This window comes from Mytilus californianus, unplaced genomic scaffold, assembly GCF_021869535.1.
Source record: "Mytilus californianus isolate M0D057914Y unplaced genomic scaffold, xbMytCali1.0.p SCAF_15, whole genome shotgun sequence".
Taxonomy (NCBI): Eukaryota; Metazoa; Mollusca; class Bivalvia; order Mytilida; family Mytilidae; genus Mytilus; species Mytilus californianus.
In genome coordinates this window covers 18,132,441-18,148,794 of record NW_026262637.1, presented here as the reverse complement: position 1 = coordinate 18,148,794, position 16,354 = coordinate 18,132,441, and the positions used below count along the sequence as shown (strand labels likewise).

The 16,354-nt window shown below is 32.8% G+C and overlaps 1 protein-coding gene across 1 annotated transcript in view; it reads right to left on the bottom strand.

Moving 5' to 3' along the window:
• LOC127725572 (tubby-related protein 4-like) overlaps window positions 1–16,354 on the bottom strand; it is a 79,502-nt gene that overhangs the window by 48,365 nt on the left and 14,783 nt on the right. The window contains exon 2 of the mRNA XM_052232636.1: window positions 7,602–7,883. Within this exon, the coding sequence (XP_052088596.1) occupies window positions 7,602–7,862 (261 nt within the window). The 5' untranslated portion in view covers window positions 7,863–7,883. The remainder of the gene's footprint in view (window positions 1–7,601; window positions 7,884–16,354) is intronic.

Here is a 16,354-nt window from a genome sequence, read left to right as displayed (position 1 = left end):
TGTTATCCTCTGCCAATTGTGCATTGCTAATTCTAGAGATACTTCTTCAGTAGGGATAAAAGACACATGTTACAGTATTGCTTTGCTTGTAAATGAAATTACACTTTATAAATTTCATTGATCCGAAGAGCTTTTTATGGAATTACCTTTATCAAGAATATTCAAACCTAAACATTGGAAATCGAAAGTAGAAACGTTGAAAGCGACAACCAATCAAACGCAAACTTTTGTTGAATACAATTGATGAATCTCATTCATATCATTATTTTTGCGTGACTCCTTTGCCTGAATTTTTCTAAATTTGATTAACTTTATTTTATTTGAATCCAAATTTTCTGAAGACATTTATTATTTACGAATCAATATTCGTCTTTTTAATGATTCCTCAGATTCTCACAAAATTGTGACAAATGCTTAAAAATCAACATACTACGATATTGATTAAAATAATATTGTCAAATGTTTTGAAAGAGTATGAGGACTAAAATATCATTCGTTTGATTATTCTTGCTAACATGATATTTAGATGATTTGTTGATTATTTAAGTTAATGTAACTCAATCTGAAGCGTTTCCGAGTCATTGTAATATTTCTTTGATTAAACTGAAATCCCTTGATTACTCTGGTCATTGTAATCAATGTAAATGACAAAAAATACCGAAACCAATAATTTGAACCCAATGTTTTAAATATCATCGATATATGTGCAGATTAATGAAGCAAAAAAACGAACTATACTTTTGGTTCTTCAGGAAAACATTGAAAAGCATTACTGCAATACAATGTATTTGGTGTTTCATTGGTACCTAAGACGAGGAAGAATTGCGTCAAATGAAATGCAAGCAGATTAAAGCATTTCTATTTATATGGCACGATACGAACTACCAAATAACTAAATCATCTACTGCATATGTTTTACCATGAATTAACTGTGTCGGTTTTTTATATCATAAAACAGTTTGCACTAGTTAGAACCACTGATTCGAGAGGAGTAACTTACAGAATATTACAAGAGAACAATCCAAAAGTAACACAGAAAACGCCATGGAGCTATCGAGAAAACACAAACAGTGAAAACAGATGCTAAGAAAGAAGTAGCTGCATTTATGCCCATCTACTGGCTCAAAAATGAAAAATAAATTACAGGAAAAGAATATACTCTGATTTTTATTGATAATCTTCATAAAACATCGAATAAGAGACGACATGCAATTTATACTGTAAGTAAAAACTTAAGCTTAATCGCCAATGTAATGACAGCACAGAGATAAAAATAACACTCCATAAAGTATGCAGCCGAATACTTTCTGAAGTTACCTTAAGGTTCATGTGGACCCTTTGGCTAAAATGGCTGCGTTTTCACCTCGAAATTTACTTTGAATACAGACAAATCTGTACATCTGGAAAAGTTTTAAGGCATAGCATGCCCTAGATAGATAAAATTTAAATGCATTGTATGTTTTAGAAAATTTAAACTTAACTGGATTTTGCAGTGCACTTTTTTTCGTCCCTGCAGAAGATGATAAAATTAACAAACAGTTAAGTTTCACTTGATATGGTCCACTCAGGTACACAGTTTAAACCACCAATTATTGTCAGGTATCTATTGTCCATCTATTGTCCATGTCAATCAATACAGTTCACTTCAATTATTACCTGTGGGGAAGTTCTCAAACCTCTTTCCCAACTTTGTTTATTTTGACACCTTCTTGAAGAATGAAAAAAGTGCACTGCAAAATCCTGTTAAGTTTTTAATTTTCTAAAACATAAAATATATTTGAATTTTATTTATCTAGGGCATGCTATGCCTTAAAACTTTTACAGATACACAGGTTTGTCTGTACTCAGAGTAAATTTTGAGGTGAAAATGCAGCCATTTTAGCCAAAGGGTCCACATGAACCTTAATTAAGAACGCTCAAACATTTCAAAACCAGCGGTGTATAAATATGTTCTGCTCTACATGACCAATAGGGACATAAAAATAATAGCCAAATTCATCTACGGTCAATTTTACCTCAGGAAGATTGGGCCTTAGTAACTTAGAGTGCATTTCTTTCTAACCTATTTTTTGTAAACGTTGTGTGGCGTTTGTTATCGTTTCCTAAACGCTACAAAAGTAGAAACAAATACATCGTTTAATCAGTGTTTACTGACCCTGTTTGAACTTTCAATAATGCATGCACATGTTGTTGGTTAAATGCGGTTCATTCAACCAAAATAGTTATAAATCTCAAGACTTTACACCGTTTTCTCTATTTCATATGTATGAAAGTTTGTTGCTTATAATTAAGATTATTTCTAACAGTGTTTCGGGATATTTTGCTTATACTGTTAAAGCATGGGTCCTTTGTCAAAAGTCTCCTAACTATTGTCTTGACTTAGAAAGTTATTCTTATATATTTTGGTTATGTTCATACGATATAATAGGCACTAGGGTGAAGATTTCACTGCAGTGTTTGTCGTTTTGCAGATTGTTCTAATGTTTTCTTATAATTTTACTAAAATTCAGGGTTGAAGTTAGAAACAAATGTAGCGTTTGTACTAACAAACGATGAACGACAAATTGTAGACGCATTTTTAGCGAGTGCATAGTTTTCAAAGTTTATGTAAACTTTGCAAACGTAGGTTAGAAACAAATGATCAAAATATGTACGCGCTTAGTCGTTTGCATCGTTTGTGTTAGAAAGAAATGCACTCTTAATAATTTCTTTTGATTAATCGACAGGGAAAAGAATAGTAAATTTTGTCAGAACCGAAGCGCTGACTAATGAGCAGATTATACCCTCATCAGCCGAAATATAAGTCAATTTTATAATTTTAAAATAGGGCTTAAAGTTCACCAGCAGTGGTATCGAAAAAATAAACTCATCAAAGATACCAGGCTTATAATTGTGTACGCCAGACGCGCGTTCCGTCTACAAGACTCATCAGTCACGCTCGAATTGCAAAAAGTAAAAGGTTAAATAAAGTACGACGTAGAAGTGCATTGAGGACCAAAAATCCCGAAAGGTTTTGCAAATACATCTTAAGGAATATATTTCTGGGTAAGAATTTAGAACAATTCAAAGTTTTGTAAACAGTTACTCTATTAACATTACCATGTGGACGATAATGAATGCCAGCTCAGAAGTGAAGTGTTCACAACTGATCAGGGGCTAGTATATATTTTCAATGTTTACTAAAAGCAAATATACATAAAAAAAACTGCAATATTGTAATACTTAAATACGCATTACAAATATTATATTGTCAATTAAGGTATATTTATACCCTTTTTTCCTATAACATTTTCCCATTGAAAAATGAGAAAAATGATAAATCTGTAAAATGTTCCATTTTAATCTTTGTATTTCAAATAGTATACACGTTTATGGTCGTTTATTTATTTTCTGAAAACGACTTAACCAAATTAAAACGATAAAGACTTCTTCTGTAGATGTTTTCCGGTAATTTATGAAATCAATTCCAGTAGTTTTATGTTATATCATATTTTATTTTGTTACTATCCAAAACATTTTAATATTAAATTGCATTTTAAGGCATCAGAACAGGACCGAACGTCGGAAAATATAAAAATTATAAACGTGGAGAAATTTTCTCTTTGCATGAAGACATATGATGAAATGTAGAGTTTAATAGAAGCATAACTGGTTTCAGTTAGGTAATTAATAGAACGAGAGACAAAGCGTCTCCAAAGACGACCTGACAGTGACGCTCATGCTTTTGTTTGATCAACGACAAAAAAGGCGACAATATATCATTCTTGTAAATTGGATCGATAAATATTTGTTCCTTGTGGCTGCTTTGTTGGGAATAAAGGATGATAAAACAAATATATATTCCAACAAGGATTTGACAGTAATAGAGTTTACGTCTAGTCTAACACAAATGAATGAGAGACATTCTGATAATGTCGCTATAGCTTGATGGTCAACAAATCTTGATGGGATCTTCTAGATAAAAATATCGGTATATCATCATGGGGGTCATTAAATCGACAAAATGAGTTATTTGACTAGAATTGCATCGTATATCACATTTTACGGTAAATCTCCATATATTGACAAAAGGGAGAAAAAATTACTTACCAATTTATTATGGGTCTGGTGGATCTCTAACCACAAATCAACTGATTAGAGAGGTTCAGAAAGGAAAGCAAAAACGTTGATGAAACTGATAAAAACAATGAAAAAGTTGGCCCAGTCAACAAATAAACAAGTATATAAAAATGTGAAAATCAATTTTCTTGTGGTATCCGTCAAAGGGGTAAGAAATCTTTGAAACGCAATATTTTTAATATTAAGGATATATTATATTATGTGTTTGTGTTATATTTCTGCCACGTAGTGTTGTCATTTTAGCGATATTTTTTAACATTGTCACAAAGCGGGAGGTTTGGCTAGCCATTAAACCAGGTTCAACCCACCATTTTTTCTTAAAATGTCCTGTACCAAGTCAGGAATATGGCAGTTGTTATCAAATAGTTCGTTTCTATGTATATTGGCGTATGTTTTTGTTGCACTTCAGTGTTCCTGTTGTTTCTTTGTTTTCCTCTTATAGTTGATGTGTTTCCCTCGTTTTAGTTTGTAAACCGGATTTGTTTCCTCTCAATCGATTTATGACTTTTGAACACTGGCATACTACTGTTGCCTTTAATAATCTCTCAAAAAAGAAAAGCAGACAGTGAAATCAAACTTTAAATGTAATTCTCCAAGAATCAATTTTAAAGGAATTTTATTTCATCAAAATTAATTACAGGGAAAGCTGCCACAATGAAAATTAAACTAGAATTTGATGCTTAATAGACAGCATTAGTACCAGGAAGGCTTAAATTTGAGTAAAAAAAATGGAAAAAATTTAAACGATCTGAAATATGCAAATTTAAATAAACTACACATGTTTACTGTCTACAGATTATTGTGGGCAATGTTAACAGCTTTAAAAGTATTGTATTTTAGCCGTATTTCGTGTTTAATACATGTATGAGGTCTGCATCCATCTAGAACACATTGGCCACACTGTTTTTTTTTTCTTTCTTCAGTTTTGACATATTTTTATTATACAACACCTGATGTACAGTAACCATAGCAGCCCAGAAGTCCTGCTAGTACACCAATTCCCATTTATAATAGAAAATATTCTATATTGTGAGAGCCTTTTGATATACCATTATTATAATTTCCTTACGTCTTTTTTCTCACCAATACAGTCAAAAATTAGAATAAATAAAATTATATATGAAAAAACAAAACTATCTTTTTTTCCAATCAAAAGTTCGAAAATTTAATCATTAACCAAACCTCGACTCAGAATAAATTTGATACAAAAATGTAAATGGGTAGGATACACACCCCAAACAGATGAGGCTAGTCCATGCATGAGAATTTTGTCGTCTGTAGAAACGACTCCAAAAATTTAGAGCCTATTTTGACTCTTCGTTACTCTTCTACGTGCTCAAAAAACTAAGGGCTTAGATCAAAGCATGCAAAGCTTTCCAAATATGAATAAGAGAGTTTTACTGATTTTTCATTCTTTACTTTTTAACGATAAAATTTGACATTTGGAAATCGAACCTAATAACCTGGTAATTTTTGGAAATTCAAAAATTATTATAATAAATCTGGATACCATCAATTCTTGTTCTTCAATTGCACACTTTTTGAAGCATAACAGCAGACATTTTGAAAGCTGTGCATAAATTTTTTTTTCACTTCTATACTCGTACTATGTATAACACATTTATTTTGTAAAAAAATGTTTGTGTACTCCTAACAACAAAATTATTATATTTAAATATACCTGTGTACGTTACTTTATTTAATGCCATTTTGTCCTAGGTTAAAGTTGTCTTTTAGACATTGAAACATCTTTTTTATTTATATTGTGTCATAGATCAAACTTATTCGTTCAGTGTATACTAAGTATATATTTTTTTTTTGTTTATTGTTTTTTTTTTTATATAAAGTTAAGCCATTTCAATTGATATTTTATTGTGTGCTTTTTTATGTTGTAATGTTATACCACTGTTTCAGGTTAGAGTGAAGATTGGCGCCTGTTAAAACGTTTAAACCCGCTGTATTGTTATGCACCTGTCCTAAGTCAGGAGCCTGTTGTTCAGTGGTTGTCGTTTATTGGTGTGGTTCGTAAGTGTTTCTTGTTTCTCGTTTTTGATATAGATTAGACTGTTAGTTTTCCTGTTTGAATTGTTTTACACTAGTCTTTTTGGGGCCCTTTATAGCTTGCTGTTCTGTGTGAGCCAAGACTACGTGTTGAAGGCCGTACTTTGACCTATAATTTTTTACTTTTTATTACACATTGTGACTTGGATGGATAGTTGTCTCATTGGCACTCATACCACATCTTCTTATTTATATGTGATTGTCCCATAAGAGAGTTACCTCGTGGTGGTTGTCAATACTTAAATCATAATGGTGTTTCCTCCATTATAGATTAAGTATAACGTCTTACGATTGCTTGTCTCTTTAATACTATTCACAAATCCTTTAGACCCGCGATTAAGAGATTGGCATTTCTTATATATTTTTTATATTTCTATAAATCAATCTTTCTCTTTTCTCATTAATGAATTTTTCCAAGTTGTTGTTCGAACAGTGCGTACACAACACTTTAAGGAAAACTATTTTCCCACAAAGTCTTTATTAAGTTGTAATCTATTCTTTAAAATTGAAAGGTAGAAACAAGTCAACAGATTTTCAACTTAGCACCAATAGTAGATTAAAACATATTTTAAACCTGAATCGAAATTATTTTCCAATAACATCATGCAAAGATGTTCGCAGTGCTATCTGTTAATATTTTTTTTATATAGCTCTAAGTATTGATTTAACTCTAACCAAACTTTTGTTCGTTTATCACATGAGCTTTTCAATCAATAACATAATGCGATATATTCATATGAAAAAGGTTAAGAAAAATCTGATTTGTTCAAAGTTATTTCACATTTATAAAAGTTTGTCATTAAATATATTTCCACTTGGATACTATTTCCGAATTTTCAATTAAATTAAGTCAAATATCGTACATTAGACGATATAAATGACTCTGGTGCATTAACAAAACGATTCTTTATGATTTTTTAATTCTGTATAGAGTACTGTTTTTATCTGGCATTCATCATATTGCTCATCAACATTTCCCTTTCGTGAGTAAAACACGTACTGTTATTGCTCAATAAAGTTCATTTTTCTCTTTCTTAGCTGGGTTATAGCAATATGTAAATCAATAGATAGGATAGTTAAATATGTAATAATATAACGGCAAATGGGGATATAAAACAAATGGCATATAATTTGATATTTCAAAGCTTATTAGGTTTGTTCAGAAAATTAATATAATGTCATTGTTTCTTGTCAACAAGTAAGACCTGACTCAAACATAAACACAACCTGACTTATATGAGTTTCGGCAAAATGATATTCTCGGAAAATATTTTTGTTATCTATGTGGTTGAAAATTATGAAAATTGAAAAAAAAAGTTGATGCATATCCTTATCCTTGTTGAATTTCATTGAGTATAAGTTTTAACAGTGGTAAATCATAATCTTAAATTTTTGATTTGAAATAATCTTAAGAAACTTACTTCACTTCTATGTCCTCGTAGGTTAAAATTTGACCTTTGGGGAGGATCGTACTTCCTACAATGGCTGGTTGTGAAGGTAACACCGACCACTCCTTTACCATTGCCTCCTGCCAACCATCCTTCCATGTAATACTGATTCCTGTTTAATTTCCATCCCCCTTCGTCTTCTGGTAGGGTATCTGGAACCTTTCCCATCCATGATAGCGAGTGTATTGTACACTCTGACCGTGTTGTGTTATTCTGCTCAAAATGAACATGCATGATTCTTCCGTTACATCTTGTCTGAAATAAAATAAAATAGACGTGTTACTACAGTAAGCAACAAGTTACAACATCTAATATTGATTTGTTGGTTATGAGAGATTGTAAATAGGTACTGGCAAAGCAAACATACTCTTTTTCGCACATAAGCCTGATATTCACACCCTTTTTGTCTATTTACCAAACATATTATAAAATTGGCATTAAATATTAATCAACAAAGTATGTTCAGGCAATGATGATTGAAGAAGAAGCACAAATTGTTTACCAAGGAATATTCTTTTAACAATTTTAAGTTTTCACGTCTGTCAAGTTAAATTAAATGGTCAAGTAAAATCACACAGAAGAAAAATTTCTTACACACGATCAAACATTTATGAATTTGTGTATGAAAACACTTCGAAACGTCACTTTTTTATGGTTCGAAGGAACGAGACAGCAGTGATTCAACCAAAGCAACTTTGAAATTATGTAAAATTAATAGGAAAAGGGAATCATGACAAAGAAGCAAGAGTTATTTTTAGATGGTGTTAGCACGTTTACATGATTCCAAGAGCTGTACAGGATGGGCCATAACCAAAAAAGAGAAAGATTTAAATAAATTATTACAAAAATAAATACAAATAAGGATTTCCGGTGAATTTTTGATTAACAGATTGCTTACCAGGAATAATTGGAAATCATAAATAACATTAGTGTAATAGTATTTATTACTGAAATTGTTCATAGAATAAGTATGATTTTGGAGGAAGAAATCCATGTGTTATATTTATCCACCCCACTTATTGAAAAAAGTTAAAGTTTTGTGACCATATGGTACGTATAGGTCTGTATAATATCTTGACTAGGGCTTGAAATTGAAAGTTTTAATGACGGCTTTATGATTTGGTTGACCGTTATTCAATATATCTGTCCGTGGATTTATTACATTTGTCGTAGCCACAATCCTTTTCTCTTTCCCCCGATTATTACATCTTCGATTGCAACTTATCACTTGATTTTAACTTGTCATGAGCAACTCGAAGCGTGGCACTGGTGAAGTAGGGACTGCTAGCCCTCCAGATCACATGTGTAAGTCCTCGATTTTGTTGAGACTGTGTTGCTCAATCGGTAATTAAGTATTCTGTCTTTGGCGTTCTGTCGTTTAACATTTGATCATGGTGTTGTCTGTTTGACTGTTTTTATTGTTCTCCTTGGTACTTTTTTCCCAGTGAAACACAAATAGTGGAAACATTTTAATATCTCTCTCAGTAGACGAAGTTAATATTATTTATTCAACTGAATATACTAAATCATACTAAATATACCAATATATTTGTATGTTACGTTCGGAAAATATAAGTTACCACTTTGATAAACCCGATAAGTGGTTTTTCGAAGCCATGTGAATTGAAACATAATTTGAGTTTATTTCTCTCTCTCAAAGTAACAAAGGCTAATCTATTATATCATGTATTATCCTTCCTAACGTGAACCTTTTAAGTTATCTAGCAAAATGTCTGTTTTTGATTCCGGGTCTATGAGTTATGTCAAAAAAGGTAAAAATGTCAAATAAAGATTTCGTCGTCCTGAGTATCGAATAATATTATTTTAGTATAGGCAAAGGAAAACAACAAACGTCAAGAAAGCATGGTCATTCCTCTGTTTATCATTTTCTTTGTTGTCGTGTTGAATTAAATAAAATGTTTAAGATAAATTAAACATCAATCGCTACTTCTTCAGGGAAAAGCAAGCAACTGCAACTAAATATATCATACTTTTATCAAAAAACGCATAGGTCATTAGGGATGTTATAACTCCTACAGTTAATGAATTTTAATTATTCTGGTGTCTTGCACTGAGCAAAATTTACAGTTTGTTACTAGATCGTCTATTCAAATGCATTATTACTGATGTAGTTTTAACGGGATGAATGAGTTATTTTCATTCTATTATAGTGATAATGATGTATTATGTCAAATCAGTCATTTTATTATGTACAATGACGAAATAAAATGTACCTTAACTGTAACGGTCTGCGTTAAATGCGATATCAATAGCACATAAGTAAGGACATGTATGCTATATGCAGGTTTTATTCGATTGTAAGTGTACATGAGGACACGTTTCTGACTCAAGCAGTGCGTATGTAGTTCAATTAAACGGGGGAATATCAAAAGAACTGTCTGAAACTATGCAAGACATTTTACATGGTTCTTAGTGTTTTGGTTTATGGCGTATCCGAAATATACAAACGAAGGAATATTAAAGCAAGAAGCTATGGTTTGTACTAAAAAGGTAACAGAATATTGAAATATCTTTTATGGACTTTTTTACACAATTTTTTTCTTCTTATGTTTTGCCCTTTTGTGCTCATGCAACAATCTAACAAAAGGTGTTGGTGTTTGACCAAAAATATTAACCTTTGTTCAACTTATTGTAAAAATCTTGATTCGTTGTGATTTTACTCTATACAAAATTTCAAGGAAATACTATAATAAGATCACGGAATTACTTTTGTTCTATTGCAGTAAACTGATTACATAAAAGTACGATATTGTCATGTGGACTGGAGTCAGCAAATTAGACTTGCCAATCCCTCAGTGTTTGATAAGCCAAATCAGACAACCTCTGTCCTGCCAAGTAATTGGAACAATCATTTTTTTTTGTAACACCTATCTAATAAAGGAACTCAGAGAAAACCAAAAATTTGTCATAGTTCATCGTATATCTCATTAAGAACTTTTTTTGTAATTTAAAGTATCGAAACCTGTCAAATAAAAGATAGTAACTCCTCAGTGTTTGATAAGCCAAATCAGACAACCTCTGTCTTGCCAAGTAATTGGAACAATCCCTTTTTTGTAAAGTCTATCTAATAAATGAACTCAGAGAAAACCGAAAACTTGTCATAGTTCATCGTATATCTCATTAAGAACTTTTTGTAATTTAAAGTATTGGAACCTGTCAAATAAAAGATGGTAACATTGACCTGGTTCCAACATGTATTTTAGTTTATGTTGTGTCTGTATACAGTTGAATATGATTAATGTTGAGTTGAAAAAAAAGAAATAGACGATAACTAAAATAAAGGCAAATAAGTTAACGAGATAATGCAAAATAAACCAAAAAAGGAAAAAGTAAAAATGTAAAGGGCATGTTTTGTAGGTCACTTTTTCGATTTTTCTCTCCGGCACAGTTTATTTAAATTCCTTTTTTGACCCCAATATATCTATAGAAGTTTTATACTGTATACGTAGAACACATAAAATACTAAGTTCTCTACAAATATAAGCAAATCCTGTTCCACTCACACCTGGTAGAAAACTCGGTGAAAGTGGGATTGGAAGCGAGTTTTAAGAAAACAAACATATTTAGACTACGACAATTAAAACCAAACCAAAATCTTTTTCACCTGAAATATTTCTAATTAAATTGATTCAACATTAATGATACCATTTCCACAAGACATAAAAGGGAATAACAGGAATCGCAAAAAATACAAATTGGTTATACGAATACGAATTACTTTAGTGTTAAAAATACGAACATGAATACTATAACATTAGAAATACGAATACGAATATTATAGTATTGAAAACTAGACATATCGGGTAAATTCACTATAGTTCTGATTTCCCGATGTTTTATTATCCTCTTTATAATCATGACTCGAGTTTGTGCAACATTCTGCTGTCCAAAGGATACATTTTATCTAACCACAAGGAACAGGATGTTAATTATAGATCATTATGAATATGATGATTTTGAATAAAAGTAAAAATCAACATTTTTTCGACCTCAAGTCAATGGTTAATTCTATAGCAGCTTCGTCTAGCAATATATATGTGAACATTACAAAAATGTGAAAAAATAAATCATTTTAAAAATAATTACAAACGAAAGTGAACCAACGCCTGGTGAGTCTGTAGTGAGTTAGAGTCCCTGAAGTGGATACCTCGGGTATGCAGGGTCGTTATGATGAAACACAATAATGTAGAAAGTCTTATAACAACAACACTGGAGGGACTGCTGCAGAAAATTTATTGATCGACATGTTTCGGTGCCTAGGGCACCGTCATCAGGATACAAATAATACATTGAACATACTTAAGTGTACAATCGGGTTGTCTTGTGACAACGTCATAGTATAGTAGTTGTTATGAAAGGGAAGTAATAGTGAAAGTATAAATAGAAAATGTATATAAATAGATTGTCAACATGAAAATGAAAGTAAATTAAAATTGTTTGTATATCAACTCTGTGTTATTATTGTCTCAGCTAAAAATGTTATAAATAGAATGTACAAACACATGTCTGTCCCATAGTTCTTCCGGTAGCTCATCTAAACATATGGTTTCATTACTGCTGCTTGTTGTCAGGTCTATGTAGTCTTCCTGAGTAAGGTCCATGACATAACCGTAATCGTTTGTTATGTATTGCGGAGTGTTATTTAAAGAAGAGTCGGAATCCGACAGGTACAGGTCTTGTTCCAAATCACTTGTTGAGGGTTTTTTCGGTTTTGAGGTGGATGATTGGTGATACTCATACGGTGATTTAGCTGGTATTGTCCTGAATGTAGGTGTTTTCCCGTTCCATTCTTTTTTCTGTACGGCTTCAAATGGTGGTCTCCATTTTTCTATTGCTTTGGCCATTTCACGAGGATTTTGTTGGAAGCTATTATAATCTTCTCTGGCTTTATCTGGGTGTTTTGATTTAAGGTGTGTTACGGCATTTGATTTTCTAGTGAAGGTTGCAACACAATGTTTGCATTCAAACATTGTTGCGACTGGTTCGTGGCGTTCCTTATGGTGTCTTCGTAAAGTAGAAATACTGCAGAAAGTTTTCGGGCATTTTTTGCAATTAAATCGTCTTGTGAAAGTTCCTGTAGTTTCTTTTCTTTTGGTAATCTTCGTATTAGCCATATCGTCTGTTAAGGCCCCAGGGTTCGGTGCTTCCAAATTTATGTATAAGAGCTTCTTCCGTTCTTAGTCTGACGTTTATGTTTTGTTCTGTGGTTGTTATGCCTGTTATGGTGACGTCGTGTTTATTGTGACCATTTGAGGTGAAGTGTTTCGAGACTGGTTTTGTATTATTCTCAGTGTTGATGTCCTGTAGATGTCCCCTGAATCTTTCTTTTAGGCTATTTCCCGTTTGACCAATGTATTGTTTTTTGCATTGTTTGCATTCTATTAAATACACCACACTTTCTGTGTTGCATGTAATTTCGTGTTTAATATCTATTTGGTAACTGTTTACGGTACTTTTTGCACTTTCTGCGGTTTTCATTAATCTACAGAGATAGCAATTCTTTCCGCAAGGGTGGCTACCCTTACGGGTTTGTTTGCGTACAATTTCGGTTTTTACTAGTATTTGTTTGATTGATAAGGCTCGTCTATATGAAACAATGAGTTTTTGTTTCGCGAGGGTTTGAGTTTCAGGAGTTCTTTTGAGGATATCTTTCCTCTGGTTGATGGTTCCGTTAAGATTTTTTATTTTTGGATGGTAGTTGATTACTAATGGAATCATATCTGGCTTCACGGGTTGGTCAGTTTCCTTTGGTTTTAACAAATCATTTCGATTTAACGACTTTGCTTTTGAAATTGCAGAATCGACAACCTGTCGGGGATAACCCCGAGTCAGGAGATGTTCTTTCAGACGGTTTGTGTGAAATTCGAAATCATTGATTTCTGTACAAATTCGTCTTATTCTCAGTGCTTGACTGAATGGAATACTTTCTTTTTGGTGTTTCGGGTGGCATGAGTTGTAATGTAAGAAGAGGTGCGCATCTGTTGGTTTTGTGTATAGAGTTGTGTGGAGTTTTCCTTGGTTATTAACTACCGTTGTATCTAGGAAATCGACCTTTTCTGTACTTATGTGGCTTGTGAATTTTATACTAGGATGGAATTGGTTGAGGGCACTGATGAAGGAATCTAGATCCTTGCGTGTATGTGGCCATATGAAAAATATGTCGTCTATATATCTCCACCATACTAATGGTTTAAGTACTTGTGTTTTTAGGAATTCTCTCTCTAATTTGTCCATAAATATAATGGCGTATTCCGGAGCCATAATTGTTCCCATGCTTGTTCCCATAATTTGCATGTAGTATTTATTGCCGAATTTAAAACAATTTTTGGTTAAGATAAAGTGCATAAATCTAAGAAGTATCCAAGTTGCTGGTGAATTTTCTTGTCTGTTGTTCAGTATTTCTTTTGCTGCTAGTATTCCTTCTCTGTGTGGAATGGTTGTATACAGTGAGCTTACATCTGCCGTTACTAGAAGGCTGTTGGGTGGTATATCGCCTAGCGATTCGATTTTTTGTAGAAAATGTGTGGTATCTTTAATATACGACGGTATATCTTTGATGAAAGGTTTTAGATAATGGTCCACAACTTTTGACATATTTGCAGTAGGAGAGTTTATTTGTGAAATAATTGGTCTACCTGGATTTCCTGTTTTGTGAATTTTTGGGAGAAGGTAAAATAGTGGCGTTCGCCAGTGTTTTTGTAATAAGAATTCGTGTAGAATTATACAACTCTATACACAAAACCAACAGATGCGCACCTCTTCTTACATTACAACTCATGCCACCCGAAACACCAAAAAGAAAGTATTCCATTCAGTCAAGCACTGAGAATAAGACGAATTTGTACAGAAATCAATGATTTCGAATTTCACACAAACCGTCTGAAAGAACATCTCCTGACTCGGGGTTATCCCCGACAGGTTGTCGATTCTGCAATTTCAAAAGCAAAGTCGTTAAATCGAAATGATTTGTTAAAACCAAAGGAAACTGACCAACCCGTGAAGCCAGATATGATTCCATTAGTAATCAACTACCATCCAAAAATAAAAAATCTTAACGGAACCATCAACCAGAGGAAAGATATCCTCAAAAGAACTCCTGAAACTCAAACCCTCGCGAAACAAAAACTCATTGTTTCATATAGACGAGCCTTATCAATCAAACAAATACTAGTAAAAACCGAAATTGTACGCAAACAAACCCGTAAGGGTAGCCACCCTTGCGGAAAGAATTGCTATCTCTGTAGATTAATGAAAACCGCAGAAAGTGCAAAAAGTACCGTAAACAGTTACCAAATAGATATTAAACACGAAATTACATGCAACACAGAAAGTGTGGTGTATTTAATAGAATGCAAACAATGCAAAAAACAATACATTGGTCAAACGGGAAATAGCCTAAAAGAAAGATTCAGGGGACATCTACAGGACATCAACACTGAGAATAATACAAAACCAGTCTCGAAACACTTCACCTCAAATGGTCACAATAAACACGACGTCACCATAACAGGCATAACAACCACAGAACAAAACATAAACGTCAGACTAAGAACGGAAGAAGCTCTTATACATAAATTTGGAAGCACCGAACCCTGGGGCCTTAACAGACGATATGGCTAATACGAAGATTACCAAAAGAAAAGAAACTACAGGAACTTTCACAAGACGATTTAATTGCAAAAAATGCCCGAAAACTTTCTGCAGTATTTCTACTTTACGAAGACACCATAAGGAACGCCACGAACCAGTCGCAACAATGTTTGAATGCAAACATTGTGTTGCAACCTTCACTAGAAAATCAAATGCCGTAACACACCTTAAATCAAAACACCCAGATAAAGCCAGAGAAGATTATAATAGCTTCCAACAAAATCCTCGTGAAATGGCCAAAGCAATAGAAAAATGGAGACCACCATTTGAAGCCGTACAGAAAAAAGAATGGAACGGGAAAACACCTACATTCAGGACAATACCAGCTAAATCACCGTATGAGTATCACCAATCATCCACCTCAAAACCGAAAAAACCCTCAACAAGTGATTTGGAACAAGACCTGTACCTGTCGGATTCCGACTCTTCTTTAAATAACACTCCGCAATACATAACAAACGATTACGGTTATGTCATGGACCTTACTCAGGAAGACTACATAGACCTGACAACAAGCAGCAGTAATGAAACCATATGTTTAGATGAGCTACCGGAAGAACTATGGGACAGACATGTGTTTGTACATTCTATTTATAACATTTTTAGCTGAGACAATAATAACACAGAGTTGATATACAAACAACTTTAATTTACTTTCATTTTCATGTTGACAATCTATTTATATACATTTTCTATTTATACTTTCACTATTACTTCCCTTTCATAACAACTACTATACTATGACGTTGTCACAAGACAACCCGATTGTACACTTAAGTATGTTCAATGTATTATTTGTATCCTGATGACGGTGCCCTAGGCACCGAAACATGTCGATCAATAAATTTTCTGCAGCAGTCCCTCCAGTGTTGTTGTTATAAGACTTTCTACATTATTTTAAAAATAAGTAGATGGTAAGTCCACCTTTTTTTCCAAATACATTGTTTTTATAATAAAATTTTTGCAAGCAGATATTTATAGCTCTTCCTTCTTTTTTTATAGGATGTGGAATTTCAAATATTTTGGAGTTGAGCATCACTGAAAAAAACATATAT